Genomic DNA, 19,703 nt, shown 5'->3' on the forward strand with positions numbered 1-19,703 from the left:
GATCATTCAATGTTCTTTAAATTAGAGTGAAAATATGGATGTCATATTTGTGATTGAATTGGCATGTGAAATTTGTGATTGTGTTTATGTCAGTAGGATTATATTAAAGTACAGGGTTTATTTTTACACTACTTCAGGTCTCTCACAGGGTGGGCCATTGGCAGAGAGTTGTCAAGACAGTCAGAAAGATGGGCTTGGGATCTTCTGCTGCAACGACAGTGAGACAGCCAACATGATCCATGGTCTCCTGGTACCTCCTTGAGCCAGCTGATATTGAACATCCATGCTCCACTGCAGTGTTGGTGCTTTCCTAGTTACCACTTTTTCCCTCTTCAGTACTCTTGCCTCCCAGCACTATTTCTAGTTCACTATGCTCACCCTCAGCAGGGTTCAGCCCTGACCCTAAACTCCTTTGAGAGTTTCCTGGCATTTTTCCTGGAATACTATGGGAGCCTGGGCGTGAAAAATGCCTATTCCAAAGAGCTGAAAAGCCAGAGGGCAGTGTTCCTCCTTTCTCTTGCTACACCAAACTCGACTCCACCAGGCACAACTTTGCTTCGGGTCTTTCATTTTGTTCAGTGAGAATCAAGCTTCAGCAATTGTATTCCATTGAAATCAATGTCAGGCACTCAAAGGCAGCTCTAACATTTGGCATCTGAGCAGGAACTCCCCGATTTACATGGGGAAAGCACTGGGCAGCATCCAGCTTAGAGCTCTGCTTGCTGCACAACAAACAAACACGGGCTTATTTAGCTTTCAGTAGCCTTGGAGGCAGGCGCTTATCGCCAGATGCAGCTCCTGTGGCGTCACACTAGCCTTGGAGAAGGCTCTCAACAAATCATGAGGTTCTTGTTTGCAAGACTTCTGCTGCCTTTATATCTCTGTGCTGTGTTCAGAGATACTGCATGGGAGGAATAACAACGGCTCCAGTGGCATTTGCCAGGTCTCCTTGACGGCTGAGCAGGGCAGCTGGTGCTCCCAGTGGGCTGAGCTGTGTTTCTCTGGGTAAATCTCTGAGAAGGTAAGGGCCCAGGGTAATAAAAGAAGAGGGTAGGGGATTTTATTTTGTACCTGGGATGGGCCACAGGTATGAACAACAGGTTTTGCTTTTTTTTTAGCAGCCCTCACCTCTGGGGTCACAGTGTCATTTCTTGTTTCTTCACACGGCTCCCACACTGGTTAGGAGGTCACTCCCTCAATCCCTACTAGTAGGTGAAAACGGCAAAGATTAAATTTCAAGTGCTATGTGTTTAGCACTACGGCTACTTCCTCTGAAGCAGAGCAACTGTCACATGCTGATGCTGCTCATTGAAAGCCCTTTACAGAGCTGATCCTTGCAATAACCCGAGCTTGCTTCCTTCAAGCTTAATTTGACCATGTGTCAGCACCAGACACAGCTCAGCTTTTACACAGTCTTTGTCAGAGAGGGCTCTGGCACAACGAACTCACTCCACCATCACTCCTCTGCTAAATCTATCTAAACCACATTTTCTACACTGTGCTTTGAAACAAAACCATTGTAACCACATATTTATTCCCTTCTGACATCTCCATGGCTTTGCCTCTCAGGAACTCAGCATGCTTTATTTGAATTATAAGATGTTTTTAATACTGTGTTTGTATTGTGCTTTGAAGCATTTCTATTGTTGTTCTGCAGTGCCCCAAGTGTTCTGGCTGCAAAGTGCTGTAAGTACAACTGGATTATTATTTGCTTAAGTAAACTTCAGAAAATAGGTTTAGAATCATAGAACCATAGAATCATTTAGATGGGAAAAGAGCTTTAAGATCATTGAGTCTAGCCATTAACCCAACACTGCCAAATGCACTACTAAGCCATGTCCCTAAGTGCCACATCAACATGGCTTTAAAAACTTCCAGGAATGCTGACTCCAAGACATCCCTGGAGAGCCTGTTCCAAAGCTTGGTAACCTGTTCAGTGAAGAATTTTTTTCATTTCCAATCGGAACCTTCCCTAGTATAACTTCAGGCCAGTTTCATCCTGTCACTTGTTACCTGGGAGAAGAGGGTGACCCCCTCCTTTCTACAACCTCTTGCCAGGTCATTGTAAAAGCAGTAAGGTCACCCCTGAGCCTCCTTCTCTCCAGGCTGAACATCTCCAGCTCAAAAAGTAAGCCCTGACTGTATGTACACACACCCATGCCGGAATTCACATAAACAATCAGCACATAAATACTGATACCACACTCATACCACATATACATACTCACACACATACACCACAAAATTGTATTCATTCACTTGAATGTCCAGAAGATGTCAAGGAATCATGCTGCAAAAGATCACCTCAAATTTCTCTGCCTTTGAGGTGTGAGGTAATGTTTGAATGCAAATCTGAGCTCATTCATTGCATTTCCTGTTTCCTATAACAGCCTTTTTTTTTTTTTATTACTTTTATGCAGCTGCCTCAAACAGTGAAAATTTCTCATTTCTGGCTTGCATAGCCTCTACCCACAACAACAGGCATGTGGAAAATCCTGTTAAACCAAGAGAGTTTTCTGTCCTTGTGAGAGAAAGCTGGGAGGAATTGTTCATTAGCTTGTGGCAGCAATAATTCAGAAGGCAAACCTAATCACTCTGGGAGGCACCTTGGGCACTGTCTCATTTACTTTCCTCCTCCTTCCTATCTATTCCTGTGAGGCAGGAAAAGCTACTAGCAGCCAAGTTGCAGCAGGCCATGAGTGAGGATGCACAAGGAAAGACACCAAAAGTACATTCCTTCCAGGCTGGACAAACAGGCAGACTCACTGAAGAAAAGGACTCCTTTACTATACTGGTGGTTGCTCATGTAATTACAATGATCCTGACACACAAAAAGACAGGTGCCTGAAGCCTTTGCCTTTCTACAAGCAGATGATGGCAGAAGCTTTTCAGTTCACTGAGGGAGTGGAAGAGGAGAGAAAAAAAGCCAGATTTTAATTCAACTTCATTTGTCTGCTCCTGGCCCATGGCTTTTGCGATATTTTTGAGATATTTTTGGAGATATTTTCAGGTATACCATATTTGGCTTATTTTCTCTGAAATCCTTAAGTTCTTTCTCTCTCCAATTTGACTAGGAATGAAAGCACAGGGTTCAGGTGATCAATAACAAAAGGAGCATAGTTTATCTTAGACTGCCAGGCCTTGTTCTTTGATTTTATTTTGCCTTGTCTTGTTTATTTTTATATATGACTCTGCCTGCAGAAACCCAGTAGGAAATAAAGATACCTTCCAAAGAGCTTAACATTATCCTTTACTGAATTTTCTGGGACCCTAGGAAGCAGGATAGAAAAAAAAAATCCTGTTCTATCCTTTTGTTCCAAAGCCTGAGCGATGGACAACAAATACAAAGATTTCATTATTGTGCACTGACTAAGGGTCTCTTGTTTACCAAATTATTAAAGTTGAACTGAAAGAACTGTTAAGTTTCTTAATTTCTATTAGCAGAAAATAAATTTTTACCATCTCCTCATGAGAACCAGATCATCCCCATCTTTTAGGGCTCTTTGCTAGGCACCTTCAGCATCCTCCTCATTCCTTCACATCTGCTATACTCTGTGTCCTGGCTTAGTTGGCTCTATTCTTCATTTGCAGCACCTAGCTCTGCTCAGGCATGCTTGGAAGTGCAAGTCCAGTTACCTTCTTTTGTTTTTGTAGACTCAGCTCCACAGCTGGATTTCCACCAGGCAGACCTCTGATCTTGTCTGGGACACTTCATCCTGCATTAGAAAATTTTCCTCAGTTTCTATTAAACAGTGTGTCCAACCTAGCTGGTTAATAATGGAGCTTGTGCCTCAATGATTTTTTTTGTGGCTTTTAGTCACAGTTGGCCACACAGTGAGATCTCCCTGTGTTCTATTACTCTGTGACACTCCATCTAGGGATGTAACAAAGGATGAGGACTGGGTCTCAGGGAGAGTTTTTAGTTGCTGAAATGGCTTCAACTTTGGATGTCAGCAGTGATAGACATTTGGTGAACCAGCAACCCAAATTCTTCACCATAAGAGGCGTAGCAACAGCATTCTAAATCCAATCAAAATTATAATTGTTCTTCATAATTTATTTTCTTTGCACATTTTAAACTCTCGTTATTCTCACTAGAAGTCTCTGTGGAGCCACATCTTTGCCTTTTAACAATGCCTAAGTCCATGGCTACAAGCACCCCTCTCCAAGCATCCTTTTGTAGCTCAGCACCTGGAGCTGAGGATTCATCAGCAAATAGGTGGTGGAGCTAAAAATGACCCCAAGGAGGATCTGAACTAAATCTTTCAAAGCTCTCAGATCACAGTGCTTTAATTAGCTAACAGACAGCTAAGCACTCTGGAACCTGCAGCTTGCTGCTCTTGTGGGCTGAGAGCTTTACACTAGCAGAAATTTGGGAGATTTTCATCTCTTCTCTCTCTTGCAAACTGCAAACTTTGCCATTGGATTTTGAATGTGATGCTTGGTAATGTAGCAACAGTACAGCATTAAAAAAAAAAGAAAATAAAAGAGAGAGAGAGAAAAGAGGAAAAAAAAAACCCTCTCAGACTCCAGAGAAGAATAGCTCCTGCCATTTCTCTTTTGTATCCACTGCCGAGGTATTTGAAAAGAGCAGGAGATAAGTAACCTCATGACTACTGCAGATTAGCAGGCTCTGAGGCACTGAACGCAATTGCTGTTGCTGGGAGTATAATGGCTATTGAAATTCACATTTATACAGACATTTTCATGGTGGCACTGCAAAGAGCAGGGTGTACAGGAGGCTACAGACTATAAATGCTGAGGCCATGCAAAATAGGACAAGGCGCAAAATCATTGGGAAGCATTCATTGGAAAGCAGCAGGGCACTGACCAGTTCCTGCCGTGCAAGAGACCCTCTCCAGCTTCAGATTATGGATCTTCCTCGGAGACAAAGAATACACTATAGCTTGGAAAATTACTGTCAGAGGCTTTCTATAGGGAAGGGAACACAAGTCCCTGACCTGCAACGCTGAATGACAAACTGCCATGAGGCTCCTGCTGTCCTGCCAGGCTCTCCAAGGCAGATCATAGGCATGGAGGAACTTCTGCCAGGGAAGCTCTGGAGGACAAAGGTACAACAGAGGTTTTGGGTTCTCTTGTAGCCTCTGTTTTTGTTTGTAGCTTGTTTTGTAGAGCTCACTGAACTGGGTGGGATGGGGCTTTATGCAAGAGGTGGTATGGCCTGTCACCGTTGCAGAGGCAGCCTCATGTTGTGTGCTTGTCCTTGACACAAGGGCTACAGTGTGCCAGGTCATCCTTTTCCAAGGTGCGTACATCAGAAAGTGCAGGCAGTTTGCTCAAGGCTGGTTAAAGCAAGACTGACTTTCGCTTTCCTTGCTTTAACACTGAAATATGAGAGGCTCAAAATCAGCTGCATTGGGGTTGCACCAGGACAATGACACTGTTCATTCTAACCCATGATCTGTGATGCAAATCGTGAAGCATTCTGCACGTGAGTGAATTCAGCTCTCCCAGTCTCCTCAGCTCCTCAGTAAGGTCAGTAGTATTGTTCTCATACTATGGCTGGAGAGATGGATGTACTGAGAAGAAAAGTGTTTTTTCCACCATCACCTAGAATAAATACCAAGGACAGACTTGGGAAAATAAGACAGACATACTTTCTCCAAGTCTCCTGGTCTGATGCATATATATGCAATTTCCCAATAAAGACACAAGTCAGTTCTTTTTGTATTTCCTCATACTCTACAACATCTATACCCACCGCCTCTGAACAACTTTCAAGCATTTGCAGTGCTATACTTCCAGCATCCCTGTCAAGGAAATGCTGGAGTGCCTCCTTCTACACCTAGCAAGTAACAATTCAGGGTTTTAAGGCATGTCTCATGCCTTTGGTTTGAAGAAATCTGAAATTATATGGAAGGCTGAACTGGTAATAAGCAATGTTTGCATGAATTCCAGACCAGAAGAAAGCACTTTAATAACCTGTTTTCTGATATTTAGTTGCAAAAACCTTAATTCCTTGTTTATCATGGAAAGGGGGATGGGAGGGTGGGGGCAAGCTCGTAACCAAATTTTCATGTATGCACTTCTCCGGGGAGTAGAATTGGCACATAGTCATTAGATGTAAGTTATATCCACACATTTCTCTCCAGCTGCTCTTGTTACTGAGGAGAAAGCTGATGTGTTGATTTTCATCTCTTATGTACTTTTGATTAACTGATCCCCAAGGAAAAGAGGGATTAAAAACCACATCTGCAGGTTCCAAAGGATATGTCCCGGACAGAGCTGTTCCTCCTACTCCCTCCCATCCTGCAGCTTTCCATTTCCTAAGTACAGGGAAGTTTCCAAACAAGGTGAGCCATTCCAACGGGTGTGATGGTTTTGTGTTACACCTATTCCATCAGAAAAATGAGTTGTCTGCATAGTGTGGGCTGCTCAATGCTACAATAGTAGGGCCTGTGGGTCATGGCTGAGCAGCACTGGCAGAGATGTGTGGGGCTAGCACTGGAATACCAATGTGACCTGGCGGTCAGAAGTGAAGAAGCTGGTAGATTTTGGTCTGTGACAGGTTTTGATACCAAATACCTTTGCGAAAGAGGTATGTTCTTATTCCAGTGGAGCCAATTCATTGTGTCACTGTTTCTTCTAGCATTGCTAAAATTCAGTACCAAACTAATAAGGGTTAAAAATAACTCCACAGCTGTGTCTATTACTCTCTCTAAGTAAATGTTTACCTTCTTTGTACCTCTGTTAGTGGCACTGGCCAAGCCACCATTCAGACACAGCAGAACTGAATGAGTTACTGCTTTAGCCCCTGGGTCACACATGGACATGATGCAAGCAGCACATAACTTATTTTTACTGGAGGGAGAATGTGGAAAAGATCCCCAGGTCTACAAATGGAAGGAGTCAGTCCCATAAGAGCTAAGGAAACCAGGCTGTCTTATTAAGGTCAGGTCTGGTGTGTCATGTTGAACGTAATTATTCTACTGCTTATAATTTCAGTACATTTGAATCTGAATATAAAATGAGGCAATTTTCTTCCTGGGGATAAGAGAAATGTGTGCCTTTGCAGAACATGAGACACAATCACTCCCAGACCGGCCAGCTTTATTTCTTCCTGATGAGCCTCTGACTCCCCAGGGAATAAGCTGAAAACAGTATTTCCAACAGAGAGGGCAAGATACAAAGAAAAAACTTTTTCTTCTGCTCTCAGGGGTGTTGTGCTTGGATGGTGGCCTGTTGCTAAGTGGCCTTACGGGAACGATTCCCAAAAGGATCATAGTTCTGTGTCTGGGGATTTCATTCCCTTTAGACTTCTTTCATCTCCTCATTCAAATCCCACTGCTGAGATTGACCCTGTAAGCTATTAGTTGCCTTCAGCTACCATTCTTTCCATTTTAAAAGCAAGGCTGATAGGAACGTTTAAAAAAAAAGAAAAAGGGCTCTTCAGCCCTGGCAAATTTTATCATTAGGTAAGTGCAAAATACTCTTCTTTTTTTTTCCTCTTTTCTTTGTGGAGTGAATGAGATTGGATTCTTTGTTGCCTTGCACTTTACACTGAAATTTATGCTTGTGCCAAATGCCTATAACATGCTGCCAAATCCAAAGAGTAGCATTTTGTATGTTCTTTGTTCAAGCATGAATGCCTTGTGCAAGGTGCAAAGCAAGACTAGCTCAGATGCTATAATAGTTGCAATCACAGAATGTTACTAGCAAATGCTTAAATATGGTAGCACATTTCCTTAGGTCTTCTGCCTCTTGTCTGAAGACAGGATTACTGAGGCTGAGCACAATCCCCACGCAACAAAAATGGCATGAATTTAGAAAGCTACTAGGTATAAAACAGCATTTCCTGTGACCTTGTTCATTTGCAACCTGCAAACAAAATTTATTTTTTCAAAATCTGAGCCCAAGTAGGAACTACAACAGTGCCAGTTTGCATCCTCAATAATTTTTGGGTGTCCTGTGACCACCTCTAACTGCAGCACATAAAGAACAACAAAGGATTCTGCATGCACTCACAATTAAAACGCTTGCATGACCTCTGATCCATTTCGTACCTCAGAGAGAATGAAAGGCCTTTTATTATACAGTGATATTGTACATTTGGGTTTTGTTTGTTTTATTTTTCTCTGAAATGGTTTCTAGTCCTGTAAAAATTCTGGGTGTCCCTCCCTTCAGGATTATTCTCACAGCGAATGCTCTCTGTTATAGAGGTGTAGGGGCTCAGGTTATTAAGAAGACAGATATTCTTGGGGGATGACAGAAGGAAGTAACTGTGGAAGAACCCCTGACATGAGAGTATTTCCTGCCTCTGGAAGTGAGGTTGTTTCACTCTGGTGTCCTTAGAAGAACATGTATATACTGTCTGTTAATTCAAATCCATAGGTCTTTGATGGCACAGGATCCTGATTTGTTTTGGATGTTGTGGGCTATCATCCTTAGGAAATGAGCATGTATATGTGATCACAGAATTTAGGAAGAAGGATCTTACCTGTAAAAAGACACAGCTGGTGCTAAGAGTCCCCAGTGTTTCTTTTGGATGAACCCAGGCCAGCTCTGGTTAAGCCAGGCAGTGCTGAACATGACTTAGGGAGGTTGCACTCTGGTCTTCCTAGTTCTCCTTTCAGCTCCTTACAGCAGAGACAGGGAGAGACCTGTTCTATGGGGAGGAGAAAAAAGGGAAGTTACATTCTGCTCCTTCTTGAAAAACAGAAGCTTTATAATTGAATTTGTCCAAACAAGAGCAAAGCCTAAAACTGACATCTACTTCTTGAGTTCCTGACAGGAATCATCTTCCTCCAGTCTTTGCCTCTAAGCTCCTGTGTTAACTTCAGGGCCACTTCTTCACCTGATCCACAGTGGAGGGATGTTCTAACTAGGCACTTTGTGAGGTGTTTTGAAGTCTGGTCTCAGAGTATAAAGAAACTTCCTCAGGAAAAATTGCTGGACTAGGATCCTGTGATTTCTGTAAGAACATGGTGTTTAATTATTGCTAAAGACATGAATAAGTAGTCATGGGATTCACTGAGAGCATCAGTACCTACCACAGCATCTTGCTGTGCTGGGCTCAGTCTGTAGCCTCCCAGGAGATCAGCTGGCATTTAATTTTGATCACTGCAGAGACTGATCTTGCAACAGTGACTGACTTAGTTGATGTGTGTGAAAATGTTATTAAAATGAGAAAATGTCTCTCCAAATGGATTTTGCTTTGCCATTTAAAAATTCCATGTAAATGATGCTCATAGGATTTAGAGTGGGAGAAATACCAGAGATAATAATTATAAACCTCTAATACAAACAGGTCAAGTTTCACTCAGTGGGATTAAGGCTCAGTCATATCTCATTCAGGAGTGTAGTATTAAGCCGTCTTTCAAACATGACAAGGTTTATGTTTTCCCTGAGTTGTTTCCAAATGAGGAGGGAAATCTCAATTAATTTAAATTATTGCCTGTTGTCAGTCCTGCCTCCATGGATTTTGGAGTCTAGCCTGATGCCATAACCTACAGCGGCAGTGATGGATGTAGGTTTGCCATTGACAAGGAAGCAATAAGTTCCAGAAAGAGGTGCCGAGCAGGGGAAGAGTTGTCTGAAGAAGGGGCACAAAGTGGAGTGGAGGACACGCTGTCTCATTCTCTTGGAGTCATCGATGTTGTCATAGAAATGAATTTGAAAGAGTGGATTATTTTACTCTCAGGAAAACAGAAGTTTCTTTTTTCCCCTAACGCTGCCTGCTAGAAAATCATAGCTATACATGGAAAAGACCAAATCACCTTCCCTCTAGCTGCCTCTGGACAGAGCAGCTATCAAACTGAATGTCTGTATCTCAAAATTGTGAGTTCTACCCATTTTCTGGCAATTCTGTCCCTTGGATTGGTAGATTGCACTGTTAGAAACTCTTTTTTAAAATTATACTTCACATTTTATGTCCATCTGAGCAGCTGAATCAGGGAACTCACCTGTAATGTATTTAAGATGTACGGCATGTGTGAATCCTCACTGTGTTGCAGTCAGATCCCCTAACTTACTTAGCACCATACAGACATGTTGCTATATTTAGGTACCATTTACACTGCCCTTTTTCAACTCTGACCTTCAAATACATGCAGGAAGTTACTTTTTCCTCCTTAGATGTAACTTAATAAAATTAAACAACAGCAGCTGCATTCATGTGCTGTAGTATCTGTGTTGTTGTAATTATCCCAAATATTGGGGGATTTAGAGATGTACTGCTTTAGCAGGATGGGATGTGCCCATCCTTCATTTGTGCAAAGAAAGGTACCACCTAAACTCAGGATACTTCCACTCATTAACACTATAGAAATATCAAAAATTTCAGGGATTCCTTTCATTAACTAGCCATCAACATTTGTGATTTCAAATGAATTTGCTGGGATTGTCCTTGCTTGGGATAACTCTTCAATTTATGCAAAACATCTCTCTGAAATGTGTCTCATGTCAAGAGATGTAGGCTCAAACTGCTGCTTTTCCCACAAGTTGATTCCTCTGATCCTTTGCTGTGATGTTTGCAAGCACTTTGTTGTTTTGGGACGTTGTTATCATTGCCCCTTCCATGTTCTCCTAAGGGAAGCTGGAGGCCAGAGTTCTCAGGAACATATGTGCTCACAGAAATTTCAGAAAAGGGAAAAATTTCATCCTTTACATTTTACCATGAATTTTAGCTGGTGTGTGATTTTTTTTCAGACAGTGAATTTTAAATTTGCAATAGATTCTGCCTTTGAAAACCAGTGTTAGCAATTAGTGAGGCACAGCAGCTAGGGATAGAGAAGCATATTAATCTATCTAGAGATCTATACAAAACCAGGGCAATTTTAGGTACTGAATTTTTCCAAAAACACCTTGTGAATGAACTGTAGATCACTTGAATTAATTAACAGGTTTTCAGATCCAATTTCAAATGGTGAATTAATTTCAGAAAAAAGATCTCAAACCCGTGAACAGTCGTTTTGCAATGAATAAATAGACTATAAGGCAAACTTCATTTAAGTTATTTATATTAAAAAACTTGCTCAAGTCCCCTGAGATTTGGGAGTTAACTCTTTTGATTCTAGCCCCATGCTCTCACTCACACACACACACACACACACACACACACACACACACACACACACACACACACACACAAATATTCTGTCTCTCTCTCTCTGGACAATTTAGCTCTTGCAACATCTTGTTATTAGCCATAATCATTAGTGCCACGGTCGTTTTGCTGTTCCATTTCCTCCTCTCTCATCTTTCCTGGTTCTGCTTGTGCACTACAGTGATTCCTCTCTGCCTTGTAGAATTAATTTTAAACATGGAGACTTACATGCTTCAGTCTTTAGATGGCACCAAAACTGAATGCACTAATTAGGGAAGCTTTATGATTTCTATTATTTCCCACTCACAGAGAGGCCTGGTTTTTTTAGAGCCTGTGAATGTTCTGGCTTGGCAAGGCTTTCTAGGAGTCCCACATATGCTGTCTGTAGTGCAAGGCCTTGTGTTGATTAAAGGGCACCATCTAAACAGAAGCAATTACACCAGCAGCTTTGAAGTGCAATGTGTATTGGCAAAAACAGTACTGAATTGAGATGCAAGAGTCTGACAACAAAACATAATCAAATTCTTGAAATATAAAACTAAATGCTGAGGTTGTCTGATGTTGGTAGTGGTCCTTTCAATTCCTTCCTGCTCAAGCATATGAAGCAGTCAAATATTTTCTTTTCATCGCAGGGCATTATTACCTTTAAGGAGCTTGTTTATGTAGTGACTTCAATTTGTCTAGATGGTATTGACTGAAACAAAGCAATGCATGAAATTGCATTTCTAAAGAACCGGTGCAAAATGATATGAAATTAAAATAGATAGAGACATTAAGCGCTCCCCAAGGGCAATAACAGTGGTACTTAATGGTCAGAGACAAAACTAGGAGTTATTTACTATGTAAATCCTTATAGACAGACAGACTTCTGATAACTGGGGCTGTGGTGAAGGAAGGTCTGAAATGGTTGCTTTCTTTCAGCCCTAGTGCTGGGGTGGTCACAGCCCACTCAAAGTGATCCCTCCTGGTCTCCAGCCCTTCCCATATCCCAATGCTTTTTGCTTAACTGGTTGTTGCTTTCAGAGCACCTGTCAAAGCACAGTCACAAGGCCAGAATCCTGGAAAACTGAATGGGTAAGAAAAATTAGCCAGGGTCATTTTTCTTGAATTTAAATTGAATTATGTATTTAAATTGAATTATGTCTCTTATTTCTTTACTTATATTGCACTTCCAAGAAGCATACTTCTGTGGCTTATGAGCAAGTGGCCCAGAAGATTTGAATTTTAACAAGTGTGAACTGTACTGCTAAATACTGAAATCTCAGACTTGAGAGGTTGTTCAAGAATTACTCAAAGAAAAACTGCAGTGTGTGCAAGCATGTTGTACTGTCTATTCACTCTGTTTGGATCAACTTTTTTTTTTCTAAATATTCTAAATACACAAGTAGGAACAACATAAAGTAGAAGACAGCCAACCCAACAAGTCTGCTTAGTATTGGCTGAGCTAACAGAAAGCTTTTTATCTTAGGTGTTAGTAAATTTGACAAATAATCTACATGTGTATTGAAACTACTTAGAAACATCTCAGCTTTCCCTGACTATTCAAAGGTCTGCTGCAATCTCCTTTCCTTCAACGAGAAAGGTCTGAGGGATCACCATGGTCACAAGAGCAGATGGTGATAAGGTTTGTGAAGTGAGGGATTCACCCAGGAGCTACAGGGAACTTCTAACCTGTGTTAACTACACTCAAACTAGCAAGTGGCAACCTGAGTTTTAGAAAGAGGCATTTTCTGAAGGGTTCAGTCTGTTTCATGCGCCTGACTGCTCGCACAAGCATCAGCACTCATTCCAGTGAGATCTCTTCAGCAGTGTCTCAGCACTCGGAGCACAGTTTTGATGCATCCACTTTGGCACTGAAGCTGGCACGACCTGGTTTGTTGTTCTTCTGACCTGGATTGCTCATTACTGCTCATTTCTGCCTGTACCCTCTGTGACTGCCCCCTTGAGTGTACTGTGGATATGGATCTCTCAGTGAAGTCCTGGAAAAGATTATGGGACAGATGGAAGGAAATTTGCTGCAGCCATGTTATCCAGCAAAATAGGTCTGTGTAACACTGTAAGGCTAACATTGGTAGCATGATGAGTGATAAGTGAGTCCCTGAACCCTCTTGGTTTTGAAGAGCAGTGTGGCCAGCCCTCTGATGAGGGATGCCCTGGGAAGTGCTAGGCTCACAAGAACAGCTCTTCAAGGCAAATTGCTACGGACCGTTTTTTCCTCCTCTCTGCTCACCAAGGCTGCACAGGCTGAGTTCCACTTCCCAAGGAGTTAGCATCCTTGACGTGCTTTGTAGGTAAATGAAAGTTTGAAACAGCAATTTACCAGCTCCTCTTCTGGCCCTTAAAGTTTTCTTGGGTAGATGCTGAGTCCCAAGCAAATAGCAGCCACAAAGCAGTCTGCTTTCCATGTTTTGCCTTGAAAGGGTAGCTCAAGACAGATACCAGCCACAAACTCCTTTATTTGCTTGTTGTATTAGCCTGTAAGTTGTGCAATTCAGCACTGGAACATGTCTCCAGTGAGGCTGGCATCACCAATCCTTTTCAAAACTTTTGGACAGGGCCCTCAGCAACCTGACTGCTTTTGAAGATTATTTTGAGCTTGTGCTGTGTTTAGATGGATTCCTAAAATCCCTTCAAACCTGAATTATTCTAGGTCTCCTAGAATAAAACTCCTTTGTGTTGATTGTTTGGACTCATTATCTCCTTTAGTTTCTTTGCTATCTGGTCTCCCTTAAAAAATTCACTCCCTTAAATATAATCGCATCTGTCTTGAAGAAAAAAAAAAAACAGGATCCACAGAAAAACACAGATGACCTAAGTGGAAATTTTAGTGATACCATTACATCAGAGCAGGGCTTTAATTAGTAGGCCTGAAGTAAAGATAATCAATTCTGCCTGTATCTGTTACAGACACATGAGAGGGATGCTAACCAGATGGAGACTGTCATTCGTTAAAGTGAAAGGTGTCTTCTCTAACCTTGGAAAGATCTCTATTCCAACACTGTGCTTCCCTTCTTGAGCAGCTCAGCAAGGCAATAACTGTGAGGGGAAGAAAGAAAGAAAGAAAAGAAGTATTCAGAGATGTAGACCTTGAGGAAGTCAAAAGCTATCATACCTGAAATATGGTTTTTAACTTTTACATTGCTGGTGGGTTCTTTCTCAGGAGCTGCACAAATTTACCTTGGCCTGTAAAGAACAATTTCATTCTTTGTGGATTTAGCCAGGAAGAAAGGCATTGTGTCAGGAAAGTCTGTGCACAGAAGGAAGGAGGCAGGGCTACAGGTACGCTTCCCATTGGAAAGATGATTCATTTACAGTGATGCAATATGGACACAGGGGCTGCACAATGTGGCTCTGGATCTGTGTTGCCTTAGAGGAAGTTGCCATCACAGAAAGGAGAGGAAAGCACTGTGGACCAAGGCTTCACCTGTCCTCAAGGTCACCAGTCTCCCTGGAATATCCTGTCTTCTCTTCAATAGACATGACAAGGAGACTTTGGCCAGGCCAAGTACTCCCATGTTCACAGATGCCCATTGCAGGGGGGAACAGCCTGAAGGATGAGCAGCAATTCCTGTGTCTGTTCTAGGAAAGCAAAACTGGGACCATTAGGGAAAAAGTAATTAGGGACATCATGGTAGGATTCCAAACTTACACTATCTTTTATTATGATCCTCTGTTTTCTAAATATGCCTTGCTGTTCACTGTCTTGGAGAGTGGGAGAAGTCTCAAAGACACTCCAAAAATGGCAATATGGTAAGAAGAAAATAAAGGAGAAAAGAAGTGACTAAGAGAGAAGAGATCCATTTTTCTTAAGTGTCTAAGGGACTTAAGAGACCAAATATTTGGTAAATTTAAGTCACTTGAGGCACTCCTGATAATTTACCAAATTTATCAGGAAAAAACCCCCAAATTCTAAAAGCCTGGCACTAGTTATGCTGGAGGCAAAACAAACCTTATTTATTATGTCTCTCACTACTCTGTATATCCTAAGCTTGGTGGTGGATCCCCAGGGAATTTCCCCTTGAACACATCCTGTCTTAGCACAGAGCAAGTAATGTGTGAGAGTGCCTAGAAGGAGTCACTGCTTTTGAGTGACAGCATGTAAACAGTACAGTCTCCTGTAGAAAGGCTGTCTGCTGGTATTTCAGTTCTCTGGTAGAGATTCTGTTTCCCCTGTAGTCTGGCCTCTCCTTGTCTGTTTGTTTTGTTATCATTTGTATGGAGATCATCAGATCCAAGTACACTTGACATATGGAGATAACAGTCAGGAAAGGAAACAACATATGGCAGACAATTCATATCCATCAAGATCTGACATAAAACCATTTTTAGCAATAGAAAAAGAGCAGAAAAAGACAGCAGGTTTGAATTTAAAATAAGCATGCTGCTCTAAAAACCAGGAGGGCCCAGGACTTGCTTTTCTCAATGAGACCATTGCTTCACCAAAGCCAGCACCTGCTGATGTTTGAACACTGGGTTAAAATCCTCTGTAGTGTCCTGCCCAGCTCCTTGTTGACCATCATGACTGACTAATGATTAATCTCAATGCCCAGAATGAAACCAACTGCACTACCTGTTTAGCCTGTTGAATCACTGCCTTGGGCTGCTTCTGGGCTAATTCAGCTATTCAGCCCAGGCTGTGGGGAGGAGGGAGAAAAGGAACATGTACAGGTGCTAGAGGAACATGTACATGTGCTGAAGACTGTGTGGGTGCAGGGATCCCATGATGCTTGGCTCTGCTGTCCTCACTTGTGCCCTGGAGCAGCATCACATAATTGATTAGACAGATGAGATGGTCCAAGTCCTCACAAGGCACTAACATTGCCTCTTGGAAAGGTAGACAGGACTCAATTTAAGATGAATTCAAATAATCTATATGGGTGCTCTGGATGTGGACTCCTGGGTCTTAGGTATGTCCTAGACTTCAGGCTGCTGCTGGGACTGACCACCTCAGGTAAGATGTGGATGTATACAACACGAATGGTATTTGGATTCTTTCATACAAAATAAAAGCTGGTCCTTCTGTTTAGCTGAATTCAGCTTTTGGCTGGAGAGGAGCATTTTGAAGGACTGCATCCAGGGGCTGTATATGTATTATTTGGATATACATGGCTGTATATGTATTATTTGGATATACTGGAAAGTTTTAACGGAATGAGGATGCTTTCCAAAAATACTGTGCATGTCACTAATCTATGTAACTTAGTAATAAATGGAATTTCTTCTGTAAATGTTACAGCCATTTTTCCCTAAGGGAAACATGGCCTTTTACCAAAAAAAGTGGCTTTTCACTTTTACTTGGTTTCCTTTTTATCACCCTGTGGAAGAATCCTGCAGGACAGAGATGCTGATTTAAGGATGAGAAAACCTCTGCAAGGGAGTGTTTACATTGCCCACCCTACAGAGGTCTCATAGCATCCCTCCTGTGCCAAGAGGAAGGAGCAGCCTCAAGCTCCTTCTTATGAAACCAAAAGCTGAAAAACAGAGGAAAAATAGACAGAGATATATTTTTCAGGGAGGATCTTCTTCCAGTCTATTTTCCTGATGTTCTTTTATATAACTTCTGGTGTGGCCAACCCTCTTTCTCTTCTGGAAATTATCTTCTCATCTGTTATTTTCTCTGCTCCAGGAGCAGAACAGTTGAGCTGTAATGTTGGGGTTTGCTGGTACTGCATCTCTGTAAATAAAAGGATAGAAAATCTTGTGGGAAGAAACAAACACTCTCTGAGATGGACAAAGCTTATTTGGTGATTCAGGGTACCTTGCTAGGAATAGAATCAGTAAACTTCATCTACAGGCTAAACATTGACCTGAGTAGGGCTATGTGAGAGAGGAATTTGGCCAAATGTTTCTCCCACTCCTATCTGGGTGAGCAGGAAGGATGGAACCTTTGTCTGGTTTAACAGGGCATCAAAGCCTGACCCTGTCCAGAGCCTCACCACAGTGGCAGAAGAAGGAGGTATTGCTGCTGAGCACAGTAATCCTTTACACATGCCAGCTTGGAGGGTTTAAAATGCAAAATGGCATTTCAATGTTCAAGAATAGCAAGTAATTTGATGGCTGTAACCGAAAAGCTTCCAATAGAAAAGCAATGTGTTCCAGGGCTGCATAACACTGCTGATAAAATTGCCTTTGGATTCCTTGTCTAATATTCCAGCCTTTCTCTTGCTCAGCAAAACACAATAGCTTGCACTAAGCCTCCCTGAGAGGGCAGCTAACAGCACATTTACTAGACACTTCAAACATTTGATCATATTTCTCCTGAGTATATTTAATATCTGTTAATGTCAGCAGCCCAGCCTGATCAAAATGCCTGCATTGCTGGGAAAAGAGTGTTTAATATAAAAGATTAAATGGGTAAGCAATCACTTACTGATATATTTTAGAAATGGATAGGTGACTACCTAGGCTCACCCTACCCCACTTCTTCTGGACCCCTGTCCCCAGCCCTGTTCTGTTACCCCCCTGTTGCTGTGTGCTTCTCTGAATGCATTAGAGTGGTTATTCTGAGTATGCAGGAGATGCCAGGAATAGTTTCAGGTTTCCTGCCTCATCAAACCAAATTCAATCTGTAAAAAATTAATACACCCAGAAGGAACAGTTAAAAGCATCTCCAATCAATTAATGTTAAAATGGGGGCTAGAAGGCTGATTTGTTAAAGGAAACCCAATCCAGCTCAGAGCTCAAGAGGCTACTGAGATGAGTTACAGTGATGAGTCAAGCTGCAGTGCTTCAGAGGAGGGGAGCAAATAAGGTATAGGTTGAAGCAATCCACGTATCACTCTCAGCTGCTCATTGCTTCAGTCTGAGGGACCCCAGAGGCACACTCTTTTTGGGGCAGGCCAAGAAGTCTCAGCAGAACAAGTCTTCCTCCCAGATCTCCCACAAGGCAGGAGGTGGCACAAGTCTAGGTGTTTGCACTGGCCATTCAAATCTTCTGTCCCTTCTCCCAGTGCAACTGGAGTGAGAGTAGAGGATGCAGCCAACAGCCTTGAGAGATCTGCACATTTACAGCAGCCCCATGTGTACTGCACTGCTCACTCCAGCAACTCAAAAGACAAGTTGGTACACCATCCCCGTAACTTTACCCTCAAAAATCATAAGTCAGAAAGAGATTGATGAAAGTAGGGAAGTTCTTTATTGATATATGAACCTTGTTGACATTCAGTGTTATTTTGTGATGGAAGCTGAGACTTATATAATCTCTTGACTCCAGAGCCTGGAGCTTCAAGACACAGTTTTAAAGGCATGTGGATAAGTTTCAAGAATTGCCAACAAAGATCCTCGTGGTGTATTTAAATCTATGTAATTTACACACAGTGAGTTCAATCTGCAATTCTTGACAGCCTTGTCTGGTGGGCTAGTCTTCATAAAGCTGATTTTATATTTTTTTTTCCTTGAATGATGCCTTGATTGTTTCCAAATGACAGAAAACTGTCTGAAGCCGCATTTGAATGAAACCTTTTCAAGTATGTTTTCTTGATACCTGCTGCCTTAAATAAATATATAACTAACCAAATAAATAAACAATTAGGTACACATCCAGCTGAAGCCTATTGTCACCACTTTGTTTGTGATTAAGGTAGGTCACACTTTTCTTCCTTCCAGCTATTAAGTATTTAGATCCATTTATACTTTAATCTCTTGCCTTTTTTCCTGGTCCTTTGTTGCTGTGTTACATCCTCACAGTCAGAGACCATTGAACTAAGTGGTAGAAAATGGGAAGAGGGAGTTAAGGCAGTAATCCAGCTTTGAAATAAAAAACTGGCCTGAGGTTGGTGCTTGAATCTAAAGAGCTTACCGAAGGCAGAAGGGAAAAAAAGAAGACTGACAAGAGAAACTGAGGCAACACAACTGAGCCAACATTAGTGCTTACCTGGATGGGGTACTTGAATGGAGTCTTCATGACAAAGGGTTAATTAAATTGTATTTCCCTGAGTGTTGACTGGGCCAGGGCAAAGAGTGAGAGATTTTCAGAAGGTTATGATACAATTGTTAGGGTTGTTAGGTGACAATGTAGTTCAGCTGGTGCTGGCCAAGGCTGCTCATGGGCTGCTCTATTCAGGGAGGGCTTCCCACTACCATGAGGAGGAATCAGAGAGACCCCATAAAGTTCTGAGATGGGAGGTGTTCATATTGTACTCCTCACCTTCCCCTCTATCCCTTTGTTCAGGCAGAGGAGCACTGCACCCCAAAAATGTGGTCACTTGGTTTACAAATCATTGCCTGTGAGATTTAGAGTGTGTTCTGGGTTTGATCTTTTCTGAAAACTATATTTCTGTTGGAGGTGGGAAGGAAATTTTGTGGGCACAGTGATAGTCTCATAGTGATGAAACATGTCTGCCTGTTAACTATCACCTTTTCTATATTCTTTATCTTTGACAGTAGCAGCAACCTCTCCTCTGGTTAAATTAGAAGAAACTGGCTAGAGAGAGCTCAGGTAAAGCCAGACCAGATATTCTTATGTTCACTAAAAGAAGTTTACACAAAAATACAATTATTGGTCTCCTCTGTCAGTAACCAGGCATGCCAACTCCATAATGCCCTAGGTTACACCTCTAGTTCTTTGCTGCTTGAAAGCCAAAATCAATTTCCCCATGAAATTTTGAAAATAAAATACCTATTTAAGGAGACATTTTGG

The 19,703-nt window shown here is 41.9% G+C and overlaps 1 protein-coding gene across 1 annotated transcript in view; it reads left to right on the top strand.

Annotated features, from left to right (window-relative positions):
• Positions 1-19,478, top strand: part of LOC115948245 — a 49,577-nt gene extending 30,099 nt beyond the window's left edge. The window contains exon 5 of the mRNA XM_031059685.1: positions 19,448-19,478. Within this exon, the coding sequence (XP_030915545.1) occupies positions 19,448-19,472 (25 nt within the window). The 3' untranslated portion in view covers positions 19,473-19,478. The remainder of the gene's footprint in view (positions 1-19,447) is intronic.
• Positions 19,479-19,703: the final 225 nt, after the last annotated feature.

Source organism: Geospiza fortis, unplaced genomic scaffold, assembly GCF_000277835.1.
Source record: "Geospiza fortis unplaced genomic scaffold, GeoFor_1.0 scaffold41, whole genome shotgun sequence".
In the NCBI taxonomy this organism is placed as follows: domain Eukaryota; kingdom Metazoa; phylum Chordata; class Aves; order Passeriformes; family Thraupidae; genus Geospiza; species Geospiza fortis.